The 21531-nt window shown below is 37.8% G+C and overlaps 1 protein-coding gene across 3 annotated transcripts; it reads right to left on the bottom strand.

The window, feature by feature from the left end:
• Positions 1-12994: 12994 nt before the first annotated feature.
• LOC138616697 (complement decay-accelerating factor, GPI-anchored) lies at positions 12995-20875 on the bottom strand. 3 transcript variants are annotated; one of them, XM_069691214.1, is made up of 11 exons: positions 20690-20875; positions 19508-19693; positions 19261-19360; positions 18645-18715; positions 18145-18340; positions 16611-16702; positions 16431-16496; positions 15050-15088; positions 14920-14961; positions 14783-14834; positions 12995-13547 (listed from the first exon to the last, which is right to left on the bottom strand). In XM_069691214.1, exons 1-11 carry the CDS (start codon positions 20769-20771, stop codon positions 13490-13492), a joined length of 984 nt encoding a protein of 327 aa, XP_069547315.1. In that variant the 5' UTR covers positions 20772-20875; the 3' UTR covers positions 12995-13489. The 3 variants fall into 3 exon arrangements, 1 of the variants encoding a protein (XP_069547315.1); XR_011310610.1 differs by lacking the exon at positions 14783-14834 and having other exon boundaries at positions 13207-13225; positions 16611-16839; positions 18158-18340; XR_011310611.1 differs by lacking the exon at positions 14783-14834 and having other exon boundaries at positions 13531-13547; positions 14934-14961; positions 16611-16839; positions 18158-18340.
• Positions 20876-21531: the final 656 nt, after the last annotated feature.

The following is a 21531-nucleotide window of genomic DNA, read 5'->3' as shown; positions in this document are numbered from 1 at the left end:
AATCGACGCGCGAGGGTTGTTGCTGTTGTTTGTGAGATTTCAGAGGAAGTAAGAACTTAAGCTTCAAGTGAGCAACACAATGGTGACGCAGCTTGATTTTTGTTTCAGGTGTCAAACAACATTTGCTGCGTCACAGATATCCCAGGAGGTCCTTAATAGCTTTATGGTGCGCATTGACGTGATGAAAACAAGCTGTATTTCGCCAGCATTGGGGGTGCTATTGAGTATCACAGTCGTTGGGCTATATCATCCGCCGTGAAGGGATGTTGACACACGCATTTCTCTCTGACCTCACTGGGTAATGAACGCATCCGAGATGAAAAGTAAACTCAAAGAGGATGTTTTTACGTAACTTAAATAAACTACAAAGCTCAGGCATTCAATAGCGGAGTTGTAGTTTTGTATTGCTCCTGTTTCTGTAAATGAGCGAGCTGTTTATCAGACCTTCTTCCTTTACTAGTGCTTGTAATGGACCCTTGCCAGAGCACAAAGGGACACTGACACGCTTGATCTGATGGCAGCGTTGCAGTTGACGCCGAGGCTGGCCGCCTCTCTCGCCTTCCTTAATGACCCAGGTTAGAGAAGGTGTGGCGCTTCCTCCTGTTTACCTGCCAAAAAGGGCAGGACATAAAAGTGCTTCATCGCCTGGGTGCTCCGAAGGTGAAAATGAGACACACCGGAGGAGCAAACTCCACCCTGTCAAGTGGATTTGTTCAGTCAATGGGTGAATCAGCAGTAGACCTCATGAGTTGCTAAACTGCTGGCAAGGAAATAGAAAGAGGGAGAGAGAGAGAGAGAGAGAGACACAGAGAGAGAGAGTGAAGGGGAGGGGAAGGAAGGGGAGGGAAGGGGAGGGGACTTGTAGAACTTTAATTATGTGTGCTGAGAAGAAACTTGACTCTGGAGTTAACGTTGTTATGGTAGTTGTAAAACAAACAGGTAAAGGTCATGAGAAGAAGCACATGGTGATCACTGAATAAGTGTCAGAGGGTGACCTCATAGCAGAACATCATTCATGTTTAATTGCATTATTTTTAAAATATGAATCAAATATAACACTTTATATCAGATGTTTAGGGTTGCCAAAGCTCATCTGAATTTTTTTTTAATTTTTTTTTTTTACTAACTGCGAGGATCATGCTCTCTGCAGTTGTAATGTTTACCCTGTCTTCTGGGGCTGACCAGTGGAACAAGTGACCCACTTTCACAGACAAGGAAACGTGACCTCAATAGTTATTTTGCTATTTTTTTTTTTTGGGGGGGGGGGGGAAGAGGCGCTCCCACTCAAGTCAAACAAACAGAAGCATTCAAACCTAGTTTTATTCAGAGGTCTTGGAGAAATTTCACAATAATTCTGTTCAGGACTACTAAAAAAAAATTATTATTATTTTTTTAAATCCCTGCTTTTTCAGCTGGAGCAAATGCAATTTAGCTGATACTGACAGACTAAAACAAGGAGGGTGAGGGAGGGAGTGCCGGGAGGAGGGGAGGGGGGGCGTCACCTGTAGCCCACGTAAACCCTCGGAGAAAATGGTGAGCGACCCACTGCCTCTTAAAAGTGATCCCTCCTACACATAGATTATAGAATAGGAGGTGGCACACGGCGGAGAGATGACAGCGCTAAAATTAAACCCGCAGCACTGCTGGCCTTGCTGGATGATGATGTATTTATAGACAAGTGTGAGGCAGCATTCCTTCGCAGGTATCATTCGCAGCGAGACACCTACATGTGCAACCAAAGGGCTAAAAAAAAAAAAAAAAATACTGTAAGCTAAACTAAAAGTTACCACTCCATACTGCCATGTTCATGGCCTTGGTATTTCTTTGAGTAGATTGATTAACTTCTGTAAATTGTTCCTTTACAGTGGAGAACACCAACAAGGTTTTTGCCTCTCTTGGAAACTTTGTTGTTACAGAAAGGCCCTAAAGCTGAATTTTAAAATCTTTTAAATGTATACGTACTTTTATATGTAGTTATTTAACTGTTAGAGCCACTCTCGTTATCAGCAAAACATCTGATCTTTCCCAACAGGCAGAGAAGCAGCCAGAGGAGAAAGCGTTGATGAGCTCCTCTGTCTGTGGCCTTCTGATTTATCCCCCCCCCCCCAGCGTGCAGCAGATAGAACAAACAAAGTGTTCAGGCTCACCTGAACATGTTGAGGCTCACGCATCTCCAAACATTTTGTAACGTAGGAGGAGACATCCAAGCTATTATGCTATCCAAACATGTGGTACCTTTTTGGACATAGTCTGTACAGATAAAAACAGCAGGAAGTGATGTCTGATTGGTCCACTCAGGTATCGTGTGATTTTTTTTTTTTTTGGGGTGGGTGGGGGAATTTGACAGCTTTGATCGCAACAGATCAAAAGCAGTGGACAACACTTTTACAGGAATAAATTCCTATTAGTGCAGCGGTTGGGAGTTTTGTCAGTGATTGTAGCTCATGTCTGTAAAGACACTGCTGCATATTTTATTCAACATGGTATTTTGAGCCAAGATATTCTGTCGTTTTCTTTGACTGCACAACTGCTAAAGGTGGTTTAAAAACATTACCTCAAAGAGTTTCCCCCTCTCACTCCTGATAAATTAGGACCTCTAATCTGTAAGAGGATTAACCACCTACCCTGTTTACATGTGCACGCAACCCCACCCCCCACTGTTCCACGCACGCACTATGTCACACGTATGAAGGCATTCAGTGTACATTTTACGTCATCTGCTGCGATATGACCCAACGCAGTGGTTCTTCCTGTGACACACATTGGCTGCCAACATGCTGTTCTGCTTGACGCACAATGGGGAGTGTTTATGTAAGGTTTTTTTTTGTTTTTTTTGTTAAATCACATGTACAGTGATATAGTATGTTACCATTCTTTTACACAAGAAACACTTGAACAATTTGATTCTGATAATAAATCCTGCAGTTGACTTTTACTTTACTGTTTTTGTAGCGTCTGTCCCGATGACCTTCTGCCAAAGACTGACGTTGCACAGAGTTTGATATTCTGGCTTCAAATTAAACCAAAAGTTGCGTAAATCCCTTTTGTTTTGTTTTTTAAAAAAAAGGGTCTGATGCACCTTTAACGAGCAGTAGACGGTTAAGTTGCCTTGGCAGAAAAAAAAAAACAACCCCGCTTTGAGGCAGAAAGCAGCCTCTGCACACACAATAGATGGTGAAAAGAGTATGTAGTAAAAAGAACAAGGGAGCGGCAGATACAGAGTTCACAAATAGTAATGTTACGTGGGAGGGGTCAGACTAAACACGGCGAAGACGGATGAAAGGAGTGTTGAAGCCTTTAGACTTCGCTGTCTGCCTGACTTACTCTTGAGGCTGACGCTGTATTCATGTAAATACTACTGGCAGTGCCGATTGAAATCAGGGACAGTTTAACCTTTTCATCCGGTCAAAGCACATGTCCGTAAAACAATACTGGCCATCATATACTCCTAAATTTAATTAACACAGAGTGAAAAAATAACCAATCAGCTAAAAGTTATTTTGGAAGCCCAGACATTAGACTACAAGTGGAGGATTAGGGACTGCCTGACAAGGAAATGGTCCCCGAAAGACACATGAACGTTTTGGATTAGTTGCTGCGTCACCTTTTCCCTTCGACAGGACAACAGCGTCTGAGACACTGACAGGGCAGGATAATGTTGGCCTTTCAGTGCCAGACCTACAAATAGAATCCAGTGAGTTTGCGTATTAATTGTGTAGGTATCGTGCGGTCATCTCAAAAGAAAACAAGAGCAGCTATTTACAGATGGGGACAGTCTCAAATTAGTTCCCTATAGACTCTACGTACTCTGCATGCCTCACAACTATGGACAACAGGGGTTCATACTAATGATTTCTTTCCTATTTCAGGACCTGTTTTTTTTTTTTCCATTTTACACCACAGTCAACCTCACTTGGACCAAGAGCAGCACTGGATGCCCGAAGCAGACACAGGAGAGGACACAGTATCCTATTGTGCATTACAAAGAAGTCTACAGGGAGCTGCGGACTTCTATTTTTCTACAGCTTGATTCATAGACAGTTTTTGTGGGAGCTAATCTCTGGTGCCAGTCTGCTACCTTGCCCTTTATAACACTAAGATATTAGTCATCTGACGCATTTCTGATGCTAGAAATTAAGCTGATGTGTCATCTTTACTGTTGATATGCTGCCCGTGACTCAGAGGTTTATCTCTTTGCTCTCAGTGCCAGCGAAGCTTCCCGAGTTTCTGGTTCTGTTATAGTCTATCTTGTAGAACTAAATACCATCAGTTTAAACACCGGCCTTGGGAAGATATGGTGTGTAAAATATAGTGCAAAGATGTATCTTCACAGTGCACATGAAAAAAAAACAGGTGGCTATTCTGTTTTACATCCAACAACCAAAAATTTAAATGATGGTTATCAAACATTCTTTTATGTAATTTCACACCCCGGCTAAACTTGACTGTGGTTAAAAAAAAAAAGAAAGTTTACACCGTTAGCAGCATTTTGAGTTCTCCTTTTCAAAAAGCCATGACAAGAAGAACAGTGCCGCGCCTTAAAAGCTGTGCAGCCAGAATAAAAACCAAAAGATTGTACAACTACTGAAAATAGCATTTAACTGTCATTTACAGAAATATGGTTGATGCAAATGATAGATTTATATAAGCGCAGTATTTCTAAAACATCTCAATGATTACAAGGCAAAGCAGTGATTGCATTAACCAGTTTGGCCAGACACCAGAAAAGAGCATCTGCCTGATGGAAGATTACATTAGTATCAATTTAATTGTACTCAAATCAAATGTACCTCCAGATTGCTCGAGCCACTTTGACAGTGTTCAAATAATTTAGTTTGTAAAATGCATTCACCATGTTGAATAACTTTATTGTCATGCGATACTGAAACTGTGATTGTGGCAGAATCTCAGGTCTCATTCTGTGTCCTCACCGACATCATGCAATCATACAAAAAAATGTTCATCACGTGATGACAGCAATGTTTATTTTTTATGATTTCAGATGGAGACATGGCTTCAGACTTCTGATTTTCTTAAAAGCATCCTCCCCAGGGAACTGGTTTCAGATGGTGTCTTAGAGTATAAAATCCCATCTAGCACCATTTGAAATCGGTGTTCTTGAGCGGGAACGGACTTCAGGAATGACGGCCGTGTACCACCTCGTTCACCAAGTTGACAGAAAGTTCAGAATTGCAGTTTGGTGGTATTGTTTGCATCCATATGTTCTACATACTACTCTAGATTAATGATACATTCAGGTTGCTAAATTAATTTAAGGATAATATTTAAAAAAAAACCACATTGACTGATGTTGGTAATGGACTCCGAAATGAAAAAAAAAAAAAAAAAAGTGTTGGAGTCCAGTCCTCTGACCACCTGACCTCCCTCTTACCAAGGCTGACCGTTTTCCTCTGGTGTTCAGAGTTTCCATCATGTCTAGCACCATTTGAAATCGGTTACAATGTGGAGGGACTATCAACAAACAGAAGCCACATGATGAAATTCCTTAAAGTACCAGAAGATGGCAGCCTCGCACCACCAGTTACTATTTAAGGATGCCAAGTGAAAGTCATTCAACCAGTGGAAGATTTACTAATTGCCAGGTTCAAGAAGCACAACTTAATGACAAGGTTTTCAAATAATTAATTTTCTTCTTTTATCATGTTGCAGTCACTCAGCCATGTTACTACAGCTGCTTTGTGAATTCCTTCCAGGAACAGTTAATAAAGCGATTATCTGGTTAAATGCTTCTGTAGCAATAGGCTGTATTTATCTATTTCCTTAGCTAGTAATATATAAATGTCCAATTGATGGCTATGTCTGTATTTTTTTGTATTAATAAAGTAAAACTGGTTTCTGACGTCTTTGTTTTGAACATTTTTATGACTCATGACAATTGGAACAATGTTTTTAATGGTGGAAAATAGTTTGAGAAATATAATTTATGTTTTTGCATGAATTTATTGTCATCACAGGGTCACCTCTGTTTGGTTTTAAGGAACACAGAAAGAGGAGTGTAGGTATGGGTTGAACCATTTTAATTATTGTCTGTCCCTTTAGATTCCAGAGCTGAGGAAATTCTTTTGTGTTTTGATCTTTAATTTCAATTTAATTATGGCATGTGATATTTAATACATGTCTGACATTCTCTAGCTCCATTGCGTGGGGACTAGGTACCAAACAAGCCTCAATATTAGCCTCAAACTTCAATCCCACAATTGTCCACACTTTTACCCTCCACATATCACATATGCGTCAATACAGTTGTCTTTTTGAACTAATTGCTCAAAATACTTCATCAATATGTATGAATGATTAACCTACACTGCTGAGATTAACAACAGTTGACCTCAACAATCAAAGAAGTTTTGACAGATAAAGATTTGTTTCAATGGTTTGTATTGCTATAGTATACTCTTATGTCTAAAATTATACTACATTTGGCCATTACATGGATATTACTGTTTTTTATGTAGTCTGTTATGTTATTTATCTACCTATTAACCTTATAAGTTTTATTACAAACTGGATTATGTTAAGTATCAATGTAGTATTTTGTAGTAGTTTGTTTATGATCATGTTTATCGGTCTGTTTAAGTTGCTCTACTTTATTCTGTTTTTCTGTTTCATATGCACCATGTCATTAATACCGTTTGCCTTTAAAGAAAAGACTAACAGTGACTGCCAATTTTTTTTTTCCATTTAGTTCTTTATCTTTAGGAAATAAATTCAAGTATTCTGTAACTACGTTGTTATTAAACCCACATTGCTTTGTGGCATTATTTGAGCTCTACAGTACCGACCAACATAACAAACGTATGCGTCAACGAGCTGCAATATAATTAGTTGCAGCCACTGTACCAGCAAAGCGACTCTCCTATTTCAGTTGTTGATGTTAAGCTTTTGCTGGCTTTACTGTTTGAGCTACGCACTAGAGATCTGCCATCACGTTACACTATTTGACTCTGTTGTATCACCTCCAACTGAAAGGTCTCCTTACGGCTTCTCAAATCCTCTGACATTTGCTCTTACAGTAACAGTAACCCAGCAGGGTTAGCTGCTGAAGTCTCTCCAGCCACAGCTTTTTGGTGACTTCCCACCACCTTCTGAGCTTCTCAAGAAGAATGATAAGTGTTCTGTAGCTAAATTGAAGTGCCAAGAAACGCTGAATGGCTATACTTGAAAGGGACAAATCTCACCTCACAACATGACCTTCTTCTTTTTTTTTTATATATCTGTGGTGTGTGCAAGAAGCCAGCCAGACAAAGGAGAAGGTTGTAATCACAGTGTGTTTCTATATAAACAGCCAGCAAAAACAAACTCTTTTGCCAACCCAATCTTCTCCTTTGGACAGAAAGTGAGTCATGGGGAGTGCCTCAATTGAACATGACATCATCATTAACCCTCGTGTTGTCTTTGGGTCAAAATGACCCACAGCTGTGTTCAACCAAGTTCTATTTTTAGTTTCATATTCTTTGGGATCATTGGTGACGAGGAGGCTGAGGGTTTCTTTAAAGAATGATGACCAATGATCCCAAAAAACATAAAAATATAGAAATAAAATAGAACTTGGTTGAACACAGCTGCGGGTCATTTTGACCCGAGGATGACAGGAAGATTAAATGCATCATCAAATGTTTTTTTTTTTAATCCACCAAGCTCTGCGTAGACTTGCCCTGCCTTTTTCATTGAGGTGTGGTACATATGACTGGTATCTTTGGTTTCATAAAGTTACATATGCCTTGACGTCAGCAGATGTGGGAGGAGGACTGACATGAAGATTAGAAGCAATGTAAGAATAAAAATAGGACAATAAAGCAAGACTAATAAAAAAAATATTATAGCGTCTTTTAAATGCAAAGTAAAATTCATGTTCACTTAAACACACCCAAAACCACTATTCTCAAAGGTTTTCCTACTCCAGCTTTCACTGGTCTGGTATTACCAGTGGCTGATATTAGTAAACTTTGGAAAGATGTAACCGAATCAGCGAAATTATTCGAATTAACTGATACCTCCGTTTATGTCGGCGCTTAATAATAAAGAACTATTTGTACAGCATTTCATCCAACTGTGTCAGAAAGAAAGCTGTGTTTACGTTTCACTTTAACAGTTGCCTCTCCTCAGAAAAAGTTTGCTTTTGTCACTCATTACAAGTTGTGTTACATAAAGGCCCATATAATGTACAGCTGGTATTCCCGACCTCATGATGTCTGTGGTCTGAAATAAAAGTGAGTGTAGGTGGTGAAAGTCAGGCTAATAAGCTGTAATGTTGAAGGTGCTTAGACTAAGAGCTGCTTTATTGAAAGCATGTAAACATTTACTTTGAGATCAATGTCATACAAATGGCAGGGTAGCCACGCTAAACATGTTTTTGGTCTCATGTCCAGCCCTCTGTGGGAACCATTCATGTCTTATTTGTCTTCAGTTTAAAGATCTCCATCCACTACACTTGAGAACAACTTTAAAGAGGAGTCCAGAGTCCATTACCAACAAGGGTTTTCCTCCTCTTTCATTCTTTTTTGTCGAAACCACTATGACGACATGCACCGCATTTTGCGTAACCATGTGAGTTGGCATAGAGAAATGATTCATAAACAAAGCTGCATGCGCCTTTTGTTCCACTCGGGTTTATATTGTACAATGCCACAGGATTTAGTATGAGTGTGTGTGTGTGTGTGTGTGGGGGGTGTAATAGTCTTTTGTTGTTCACCTCATCTATAAAAGTGCATCACCTCCCCTGTTTGAGGTCCACTGGTCCCCCCCCCCACCCCACTAGAACGGGGTTAACAATAGGGTCTCATGCACCAGAACATTTCCTCCTCTTTGTGCCGTCACACAATTTAACGACTAATCATAATCTTGAGAAGTTAATGTAATGGGAGCCAGCTAAAAATCTAAGTTTGATTGAAAACTTCCTCCTTAGAATGTTTAATTTTAACATCTCAACTTGTGTACTTTGTGTACACATCCACAATATACACAATGTGTTCAACACAAGTAGACCCTCAATAAGTATCTATAAAAGTGTATTGACAATAAATACTTTAACCCACACTTCCAAATAGATCTATCAAAATTTAAGTAGATATTTTTTAACATTATTATTACATTTAGGAACTTTTGGCAGTTAGAAAATATTTTATACTATACATAAAACCAGATTTGTTTATCCTTTTAAACTTCCATCATATGGATCATGATATGCATTCTGACCGTTTATGTGTGATCAACATAAAATATAAAGACTTATGTAATAGACAACCATTAGTTTGTTTTCAAGGTTCATGGTCTCAGTATCAGTATCCTTATCAAGGCATTCGTACCACTTTAGATCAATATAAATTATTTTAACACCCCATTAAGAAATTGTATCACTATATACCGTTTAATACATCTAATTTTAGAAATGAAATACACTACATATTCTTTATCAGTTCAGTGTCTATTGATTTATACTGGATGTAGAGATGTGAAGGACTATATACCCTGTGTATTTTAACTGTATATACACACTACATGAAATTATAATAAAAATGTCCTATACAAAGGGCCTGTCTTTTTTTTTTTTTTTTTATAAATCTTTGTAACTACATTGTACACATCTGATAGTTGAACATAAACTTTGTGTTTGAACAAAACTTAACATCTAAAAAGTTGAAAACTAATGTCATCATCTTTAAAGATGTATTAAATGAATACAAAAGGAATGTGTAAAAGGATCCACAAGGAGGATGGACACAGATGTCCTTCACAAACAGGATGGGGATTCATGTAGGTCCAGTGGAAAATGAACAGGCGCTGAATGACATATTACCATTGTCATGGGAAACTCTCGCAACTCCATTTTTGATGATTTCCTTAATTTAATTTTGAATTAAAGGATAGCATACAACACAAATTCTAAGAGGGCATTGGCTTTCTTGACTAACGCAATATTTGGGACGTTTTCAAGGGTTTCTGAAAGTGATGATACACTATGAGCAAGGATGGGTGTTCTACGGAACTTCTGCAATGGAAAAAACAGCGTTTGAAAGAGGGATGAATAATCGGTGTTCCTGATTTTGGCGAGTGGGATACTTCCTGAAACCGAGGACACTGGGTACATTTCCTCTATCACTCAGGATTTGTTAGCACTTCACTTTCTTTGCTGAGGTCACATCGGACAAAAGACTTGAAGCTACAGAAGAGGACAAATAAAGTGAATCAATTAATGATATCTAAAAATAATAGATTACGCCCACATTTTTAGGTAATTGTACAACATGGCTGTGGTTGCAAAGCTGGACCATGGGATATGAGACAAGTTTGACTCGAAGGGTAAGGCGGTGTTTGCACAGGTGGCCAAGCACTTACAAAGATTGGCCTGTAATGTTTTACATGCCTGAATTTGGCCCTATCATTGACCACATCATTGCTCAACTGGTTTTGTTGTGATGTGTTGTTTACCTGGTAGTCAACATAACATCTTGAATCAACGAGCAATGTGGATACGACATAAGACCAACTATGGACCATGATTAGATTTAGAAGGCTTTTCAGGTACCAAGAGGATGAGTCCTGTCTTTGGTGATCTCCTGAATATTCTCTTACCACCAGTGGGAGCTTCACGTGAATGGTTTTGGCTGAGCTACTGGATCGGTTGCTATGAAATTTACTACAGACATTTACTAAAATCCCCCTTGGGTTCAATTGTTTTAACCTTAGTTTCCTTAATTCATCTAGCGCCACCGTTAATATTTGAACTTCTCCAATACTTGCAAAACTAATTTATAATGTTACAAGGGGCAATCAACATTTTTTGATATTGCTTCTGTAGTACAAACTGAAAGCAGCACCATGACCTGCACGGAGAGGGGGGCACTATAACCTCCATTATTAGGTATTCCTAGCTATGTAAGCACAGCCTTACAGTCACCAACATGATTTAGTTGTGTTTCTCTGTGCAAGTTGTCTCTCTTTAAAAGTTTCCAACATCAGCAGCCTGTCCACCAGCCATTCCATGCACAAAAGACTTGAATCCTCGAAAATGGGACTTCAACAAAGACTCAGCCCTAAAACAGCTGGATACTGCATTTAATGTTTCAACGCAGTAACATGGTCACCTGTCAGTGTCACATTTTGCCTCGCCTAGATGTGAAAAAGCACATGGTTAAGTTCAGGGTAAGAAAAAAAAAAAAAAAAAAAAAAAAAAAAAAAAAAAAAAAAAAAAAAAAAAAAAAAAAAAAAAAAAAAAAAAGTGTCAGGATAAAGAAAAGATTTCAATTGCGAAATCACTTTCTTACATACTTGATCTCTGGTCTCCAAGGTGAACGCCCTCAATTGTTTTCAGCATTCTTCTTCAAACCTGCCCATACCTGTATTAACTTTTCTTGCTGTGGGAATACCAGCATGTGTATTACACACTTTGGTGTGATACAAGGCTGAACTTGCTTGTGAAGAACTACGTTTAGCTGTGGATTTGTGAGACAGTGCATCTGTGCAGCTCACTAATGTGCTTTGGATCATTTTCAGTCAACAATGGCTTCACAGAAGTTATAGAAAACACTTGTTAGGATTAATTATTGTTTGGTTTTGGTCTCGCCATCGGTATGTTGTTGAATTAAGAAAAAAAGACAATCTCAAAACATTTAATCCAAATAATTACTTTAAGCCTGCAACCATATGGCTGCAATCGTTTTTTGTTGTTGTTTTGGTAGGGCATTGAGGGTGGCAGATGGTTGATGACTTCTACAAATACACCCACTGTTATTGTCAAGGCTTCTGAGAAAAACAGCAAACCCCCTCCTCTCTCGTAATGAACTGCCTGTCCTCATAACTACGATGAATAACTTTGATATTGAATGCATATCCTGTTTACCATGTTTTTCTCTTCCAGAGGAAGGAGCACTTAATCAAAGCATCTTTTCAATCCAGATGTAGCTCAACTTTACACAAAAGGAAAAATATCAGTGAGAAACCCGTTACTTCTCCAGACTCAAAAAACCCTTTTCTGTTTATCTCCAAAAGGCACAGAAACCTCTGACATGACAGCAAACAAGGGTACAATGAATCAGTGTCATCACATTTTATCATGGGGCCTTTCTCTGTACTGGTCCACACCCCTCCACGCATAATGGCTTGGTCATATTCTGTGGCCACGACAGTGAATGTATTCATCGAGTTCCTCCTCCTCCCAGGAACAAAACTAATTTTCCTGATGCGAACACTGCATTAATATGTGCTTAATTTTTGTTTTTTCTTCCTCAAAATAGACGCATTTCCCCTTTTACATTTATGTTTGCAGTGCACTGTAAAACAAAAATGATTGATTTGCAGTTTTCTGATTAAAGTTCTTTCACATCTATTACAGTTGTTGATTTTTTTTTTTTTTAAAGTTATTTCCAGCACTCGCTGCAATTTTAAAGTCAGCCTTCTACACATCTGATGAATGGTAAACATTTTCAAGTTTCTGCATGTTGGCTCAATGAGCCCATTTTGTTACACTTTCAAGATCAAATACATTTTTATCTATTTTCTTAGAAGTTCCTCCTACATTAAATATGGTAGCTTGTGTAGTCACATGCTTCATCAAAAAGGTAGGAAACTGAATGGATTCCTTTCTCATGAAAAAAGGTTTTTCACAGCTTAATCAAAGAACCCCTGAACAATAGACAATGATGAAAAGAAAGTCAGGAGGCGAAGAATGCAACTGATTGTATCTTTTTCAGTCACCATTTCAGTCTGCAAACTGAGTTAACCATTGTCTGCCTCTTGAATCACTTTTGTTATGTCCTAATAAAACAGCACGTTAATACCATGCCAACTTATGGCCTTAAGATTTCTCAAAAAACCCAAACTAAAATGCTTTTAAAACAATATTGAAATACTGCATAACACAATGAGGCAATGTTAAAAGTTTTTTACTCCGGTTTATAAAAAATAAATAATGCACACTAAAATGTAGACAAACAATTACAATTTTGTGTTTAAACAAAGTGTCATTCTTAAAAAAAAAGTACAAAAAGTACAAAAAGTGCTTTTGGCCACTGGAGTTTCATACTTCTACTTAAAGTATGATGCCACTCAGCAGGTTTAATTTTGTTCCACCTGAAGTGCAACAATATGCAAAAGTGAGTCCTCTTTCTTTCCCCATCAACTCAGAGGCACTGCTACAGTTCGTTGGCACGTCCTTCCCAGAGTCACAGATGCTCTTCAACAGAGAGGCCCAGTTCCATTTTCAAAGCTGGTGTTGTCAAGAGATAAAGCAAAAACAGTTTAGGTTCAGCTCCATTCACACAGGGGAGCAAAAACGGAAAATGGGGCTTCACTATAGTAATAGTAATAGTAATAGTAATAGTAATAATAATTCATTTTCCTACTTCAAAACTGTAAATTAGCTTTTTTGAGAGACGTGAATAAGTAAATAATGTATGTTTCTGGATTATTTTGATGTTGTTATGGTAGGAAGTATACAGGAGTTGACAGATACCTGAGTGAGGCGGGCAATCTAAAGATTTTGGAACTGTAATAACTCCGGCTTCAGGTCTTCTCTGGTGTCATATGAGCTATAATGCCATCAAATAAGGATTTTGAGTCAGAATTATTGAGTTGTGTTATTTTGAGGTTCAAATTGTATTAGTTCACCAAATGGCATTTTATTGCATTCTTGATTAGTATTCCACAGTCATAAGTGTTAGTCATTGCAATTTAGAGAATAGCTTTGCTGTTTTTTAAAAGTATACTTTAGCATAATGCAACATGTAAAATGTGTATATTTTGATTCGGTTAATGATCTAGTCACGTTTAGTGGTTTAAGATGAAACCCAAGTTGTTATTTTGCATGTTTAAAGCTTAGACAATGTTTTCATCAAACTCGGGTCACATGCATGGCTGAAACCTAAATCATAAAATAAGTCAGCATGCTTTCAAATAGTTTTGGTATTTAAATTGAATATTAAAAACATCCTCATTCCTTTATGCCTGAAGAGTTTTTGGCTTGATGCTGTTTTCCATGTCAAAGCTGGTTTCATTGAAGGATTTCCTGTTGACTTCCCTCACTCCTCAGGAGCCCGGAAACACAGACATCTAAATTTCCTTTTTAAAACAGTTCACAAACCAAATAGCAGTGAAGAATGTGAAACTGCTGCAGAGTTTCAAGTTGCTGCCTTTTGCCTCAGTGCATGCTGTATTGTTGACAAATATACACCAACATTTGACAATACTGTGTGAAGGAATTTTCCATCCTTGGCTTCCCCATGCCTCTGATTAACCTGCAGACTGTGTAGACGCAGCAATCCTTGAGAAAAGCTTGCTGTAGCGCCACTAGCAGTTGCCACAGATAACCAAGTGTGTAAAGATCTGATAGACTGGGCCTGGAGAAGAGGCAAGTAACCATAACAGCATAACTGTGTGCTGACCTCAGTGAAATGCTTGAATGCAAATTTGATGTTTTTCTATGGCTATAAATACACATTGCAAGAAAAGTGGCCTTCAGACTAGATGTGACCTTCACCATGTTCACTTGTATTGCCAAGTTTTTTTCTTCTCAAGATCAAGCATCACTGAATGTTTCTGCTGAAGACACGTGTCTCCTGAGACTTCCATCACCAGTTAACCAGCTCAAAGTTTTACAACTCATACTGTATGTACTGACTGCATTTATGTTCTGAAAATACAACTGTTTAAACTCAAAAGGTCAAAAGAGTAGAACATGCCTAGAGAAATGGCAGCAGAAGGATACAAAGCATAATCAAGTAGGAGCCATGCATTTAGGAGTCAAGAGTAAAACATTGTTTCTCACCCTGATCTCCCCAGAAGATGCTTGTGTAAAAAGACCAAAAATATGCATACAGCTGTAAAGAAAGAAAAATACTTTTTGTATTTCAAACATTTGAAACAGTTCAAATATAAATTCCAGAGAGGGAAACTGTACCTTACCTAATAAAACGCACATCACACTGAATACAACAGGAATACGTCCTGAAAAAAAACAAACATGCAAAGTTAAATGTAGAGCAAATAATCACACATGTTAGTATCCTCTTAAGACTGGAGCTCAATGACTCACCATTATCCTGCATACTATCTGCACCTCCATCATCCTTGCCTGCAAGTATTAAACATTATGATTAGTGTGCAAACATTTCAAACTTCCATTAACATTAGGACTGACTTAGGCTACATTCAGAAACATTATCGGCACACAAAAGAAGTTCTGCTTCAAAATAAGGGTCTTATACCGATTTAGAGACAAGACTTACAATTATAGCAAATTCTTTTTCTGGTTTGCTTTTGGAAACAAATTCATATCACTGATCTTGAGTTCAACTCATACTAAGAAAATTACAGTTAGTAAATTAAATCATTTACTTTTTTAACAAAACAAAAGCCCAACTTTGAGCAGTTAATTACAGTGTTAAAACAAATAGCTTAACATTTTAGGGAATAAACTTTGTGGTGGAGAGTTAAATGAGATTTATACGACGCTCAGATCAACTCATTACATATGAAGCTATAGCCAACATCTGGTTAGCTTAGCTCTGTCTATAAACAGGAAACGGAATAAAAAAAAAAAAAAAACTGGACGGCCTTCGTCAAGCGGGGAGAAATTCGTGTCTTGTTTAATCTGTACTAAAACAAAAGGATACAAAACACAATGTCGCACTTCACAGGCAGTGACGAGTTGGACAAAATCTTGGCTGTTGCTCAGAGCGAAGACATAGTCTGCTATCACCCGCCTGACAACAGAAAATTAGTGCTAACAATTTGGTTTATCTACTGTAAGTCTCAGCCACAAAAGCCACAAAGTGTATTTCCCAAAATGTTTTAATTATTTTTTTGATGTTAAATTTATTCGGTTTAAAAAAGCAATTAAATAATTGGGATTACATTTTATGAGCTATTAAAACATGTAAGCTGACCTTTCTGATGGTTTAGGGTCAGCAGTGACTGATAACCTTCAATCTCCTCATCAGTTGTTTAATATACCCCAGTGTGCCACGGGAGTCCCTTTTTACTGCTCTGCAATCTCTAATATTCATACCATTATTTTCCCATTATGACAAAATTCTAAATATCCAATCAAGTGTTTGACAGATAAATCCTTTTCAGTGGAGGTCTTTAAAAGAACTTCTCCGTTCAGACCTGAATATATCATTTTTCCATGCAGTAATCATATAAAAAAAAAAAAAAAGAAAAGAAAAGAAGATACTTCTCGACTAAAGCAACCACATAAAGTAACAAATTACAGAGCAGCTGTCAAAATGTCTGACACCTTTTGAACAAAATTATCACAATTATTCTTTTTTGTTTTTTTTCCAGTTTGGACAGGACAATAGTAACTCCTAAAGCTTAAAAAACATTTCTGAGAAGCATGCAAATATGCACGTAAAAAAAAGGAAGCTGCCAAGTGCTGTGTTTAAAAAGTTTCAACTCAAGAATTGTTTTACCTTGTTGTGTTGTTGACACAGTTGGTGTTGCGCTGGTTGTCGTAGTTGTGGTAAATGTGGATGCTTCTGTGACAGAAAACATAATCACTGTTGTCAAAATATTTCTGTCATCTACAAAGGGAGGTGACTACCTCCAAGTTCTTCTGTCAAATATCTTTTGAAGATTTCTTATTTCTGTACCTTGTGCAGGAGATGTAGGAGCTGGTGTTGCCATAGTTGTTGTGGTTGCCATAGTTGTTGTGGTTGCCATAGTTGTTGTGGTTGCCATAGTTGTTGTAGGTTGCCATAGTTGTTGTGGTTGCCATAGTTGTTGTAGTTGCCATAGTTGTTGTGGTTGCCATAGTTGTTGTGGTTGCCATAGTTGTTGTGGTTGCCATAGTTGTGGTTGCCATAGTTGTTGTGGTTCTATCTGTTGACACACCAATGAATAAGAATACTATTTTCATCTGGGGTTCAAATAAAGACCTTTAATCAGCCTTCTGTGAAGCTGGTGGTGGAGCATGCATAATGATTTAATATAACATGCAGAATGTGCCCTGCCTACAAATGAAAGTCATGCATCAGGCATTTGCTTTTTAATTTACATCACATTATGTCAAAGGAGAAAATAAATTGGAGAGAATCTACCATTTATTTGTCACACCAGCAGCAGCTGTGTGTCGACATGCTTAACTATACCATTGTAAGAAAACTACAACTGAATACTCAATGATGTTAGAAGAAGGAATATTTTGGCCGACTCTTTGGGGAAAGGTTGTTTATTAGTCAGTACACTGTTAAGCTGTTTAGGAGAGTACGAGTGTGGCAGTTAGTAAACAAACCACTTGTAGTGTAGTGAGCACAGACATGGATGGCAAACAGAAAAATGCTGTGAAGCTTGAATACTGCTTCAAAAAAAGGGATGCGACAGTATGTAGAAAGAGGTTAAATGATTATGCATGAACATGGCGGCTGTGTGTTCAGTGCCTTTAGTGATAGCACGGTAACACCAACAGTATGTGTGAAGTAATTCATGGAAAGCTATAAATTACAGATAAACATTTTAAGTGCTTGAAACTCAACTGGAAAGTCACTACAATAATAAGTGTGTTGTATGCTCATTAATGTTTGGAAAGTCATTAGATTACCCTTGTGGTTTTGTATGTTTTAGCCCATTAATTACAAATGATTTACATATTTAATGCAACCACATTAAACTTGGAATAGAAGTTTTCCGACAGATGTATTACATTCCAGGCGAGTCACTATTTTGACTCTAACTTCAGCATGAAAATCAAATTGCAGGACTTTAAAATATACTTGAGTGGTACAGTTATTGATCAAATGTAAAATTGAGCAGTTAGTTCAATTCAAATTGAATTGGATAGGATTTGTTTGTTTTTTCCCACACTATCTTACTGAACAATAACAACATTAGTGACAGACAAATGTAACACTACTGACTTTTTTAGTTTTCCTTTCAAATTAGTGGAAAGTGATTTTCATACTACAGTGACGTTAAAAAAATGGGAAAAGTTATTACATGAATAGACCGCAGTATTTGTGGAGAATATTCATTAAAATAGGTGTTAAATATTCAAAACCACCTAATTGGTGCTGAATTAACTTGAATTCTAACCTAAAAAAAAACAGCCAATATGCTTAAAGCTTTGAGTAGGTCAGTGTGCTTCTAATTAGAATAACCACATCTGTAAAATAAATGTTACACATGGATGCAGTGGGCTTACCTTCGCATATAGGAGGCTGAGAATCGTATTCACCACCATCACTGCACATAATGCTATCACTCCCGACTAGGCTGTACCCGTCATCACAGGTGTATCGTATCATTTCTCCATATTTTGGCTCATCGTGAACATTCCACCAGTTTCTGCCATTGGTTATCGCAGGAGGGATTTCACATGTAACAACTGAAAAATAAATTTCAATTAAAAAAAAAAAAAAAAAAAAAAAAGTGTGTTAACACATTTTCAATTCAAAAATGTTCAAACATTGTCATAAACTCTGACATTTGCTGGAAAACACTAGAAAAACAACTTCACAAAGACAGAAAAAAAACTAAATTATTGCTGCATATGGCTTTCATCAAAATGATTTAAACTCCTGCAAGAGGAGGGAAACTGGGGTTGTCATTGGAAATAGCCTTTGCCGTAGGAATGTAATTTAGGATTGCAGCTGATTCTGGCAAAGGAATGCAAATTGAGAGACACTTACTCTCACACTTGGATCTTCCACTCCACCCAGTGGGATGGCACTGTTTATAGCTTGTTCCGTCAATCTGGTAACTGTGGAAAGAGAAAGAAAAAAAAAGAAAAGAAATCAGGGCTGTTTATTTAAGGAGGAATTCATGCTGTAGAATCATGATACTGCAATGCATTGGATATGTAATTTCAACACCGAAACTGAATTCCTACAATGTTTCATCAAGAAGTATGCACCAACAAACCTGTCAGTGTTGGCAAAAGGAAAGCTAAGCTTCTAATCAGTGAAACTACGAAGTAACACTTCCATGCAACAGATCTATTTGTCTTTCAGGAGTATTTTGTTTTCTTTAAAGATTTTTTCCATTAGCTGTTGCTTTCCACTGTGCACACTTCAGTCATCAGGTAACACTGTCTGGGAGGCAACGGTTGGCAGTACAGCAAGACGACATACTTTGTATGGAAATTAATAAATATGCAAGTGCCTCCTGCATTTGTAAAATTTTAGCTGCTCCAAAATGAGGCTTACTTTATAAAAAGATAGAGACGATTTTTTTTTTTTTTTAGTCGACATTCACCCAGATAGCAATGATATGGGTGGATTTCATAACTCTTAGATTTACACTCACCCTTTATCACACTTTACTCTTATTGTATCACCAAACAGGGTGCCCTCATCAATATTAAAACTCATATGGGGCTGCGGTTTAGGAGGACCACAGTCCTTCTCTGTAATATAAAAAAAAACAAAGACGACATATCACTACAGCAGAAATGTAATATATGGCAGTGCATTAACCCCACAAATGGCAAAACAAAGCTGTGTGGACATCAGCATGTAATTCAGAGTTATAAATGAAGGGAGACAGGACTCACTTATGCAGGTGAGCTCTAGTTCAGTCCATTTATCATCAATGCAGGTTACAAACGGAGAGCCATTCTTGAAAACGTATCCATTGGCACACTTAAACAAGACTCGAGTGCCGTCTGGAAAGTCATTCAATAGAAGTGCAGCATTGGTTAAGACACGGTGTCCTAATTTATGAGGTTGAGGACATGTGGCTGGAGGAAAAAAGGAGGCAACGTTATCTTTTCAAAGTCATAAATCTTGACAATGCATCATTCAATAAAACATTATGTGCCCCAAGAAGAAAATATAGCTAATAGTATAGTATATTGACCAATGACTACATGCATGAGAAAATTCATCGTCATTCCTGATTTTCCTCTGCAAATTCATCTCATTTGCACAAGCAAGCCTTTGTCTTTAGTAGAAATTCCTTTTAATGAGGAAGCCTTTATTCTGGATGCTTTGAACTATAACACTATTATTAGTTAATCCTTTACTTAGCTACAAGTCAGAAGAATGTTTGGCGACCAGGTCATGTGCTCTTTGGTAATATTGCAAATATAAGCATTAATCATTACTCTCTCACTTTCCAATAATATATTAAGTCTGCTGTTCAAAACAGTAATACGTTAACAAAAGGTTTATCATCTGTTGTTAAAATAACTCAATTACAGCTTCTAAATACATTATTTTAAAACATAGTTCATTATAAACTGGCACAAACAAACAGCTTTCCTTCCTATAAGAGGTAAGGAATGAGGGTAGTTTTTCAACTTCGTTTTCTTTAGTTTATACAGACATCTTCATATTTAATGGAATCTTCTCATCTCTTGGTATCTCTTGTCTTGACAGTTATCCCACAAAACACACTAAAGCACGGTGGTAATTAATGTTGAATATACAGTCTTGTATTATTACACATGTATTTGTCAATACCTACCGGTAATTAGTTCTAGAATTTCAAAGAAAATATTATTTATTTTTGATGTTCAGTTAATAGAGTAACCTTAGCTGCGGAAATATTAATCTATTTTATAGAATTTGGAAAGACTTCAACTAATAGAAACCGACATTAGCCTAATAATAGCAACAGAGCTGGCAGAAAGGAAAAAAAAAAAGCCCGTCTCTTCTTGCTGGAGCTCTCGTGACTTGGTACGTTGATAAATATTATCTCATTCACCAGACTGCGATGCTGATGTTGTACTGACCTGCAGCTCGCACGACAAATAGGTATATTAACAGCAGAGATTTGACTCGTCTCTGTCCACAGGTGTCCAGTAAAACTTCCATGCCAGTTTGCAGGAGACAAAGATCCCGATCCAGTTCCGGTACCGAGTCGTTCAGTCCAACTTCTTCAGAGTCAAGGCGGAGACGCCAGTCGCTCCTCGGCGTGTCAACAGTGATCTTCTAACGACAGGCGGACCCACTATCCATTTTTATCTGCGGTCAAGTCAGCACTAGGAATGAGCAGAACTGGTTCAAGAATTCTTTCACAATAAAAGCACAGTTGTTCTTCCCCAAAAAGCGATTTGCTGGACTGTGTTAATATCACATGCAATAATGTCATTAATATTCCTTAAAGAAAAGCACCAAATATAGGGACTCCATATGACACAAACTACTGATCAAACAGTATTGATTTCTGTAGCGCTGAAGTGCCAAATCAGGCTACAAAAGCCTGTAAATGCATTTCGGCAAAGTAACCTGTGTAAATAAATGTAACCTATGTTTTTAGTTTTATTCCTCATCTGCCCATTTTTGCTCCAATATTTAATTTGCATGTGATTGGTTGCTGAAAATCCACAATTTAGGCGACATGGAACACTATACGAGTTGTTTCAGTTTATTTTGAAAGGCACGAGCGGAAGTGTCGCTTCTAAAACGTGCTACCTTTACAACAACGTTTCAGCGTCTGGAACTTCACTCGGGATCGAAACATTGGCACAGACAAGTTTTATAGGAAGCAATTATGACCAACAAATATACAAGAAATACAAGACGATGCCAGCGCTGCTTTGATTAGAGGTAAACCCACCAGAGCCAGCTCGGG

The sequence above is a fragment of the Brachyistius frenatus genome, unplaced genomic scaffold, assembly GCF_029030835.1.
Source record: "Brachyistius frenatus isolate BFR_SWC_R1_liver_20210118 unplaced genomic scaffold, ASM2903083v1 Contig_10, whole genome shotgun sequence".
NCBI classification, from domain to species: Eukaryota; Metazoa; Chordata; class Actinopteri; family Embiotocidae; genus Brachyistius; species Brachyistius frenatus.
This window is presented reverse-complemented; position numbering and strand designations above follow the sequence as displayed.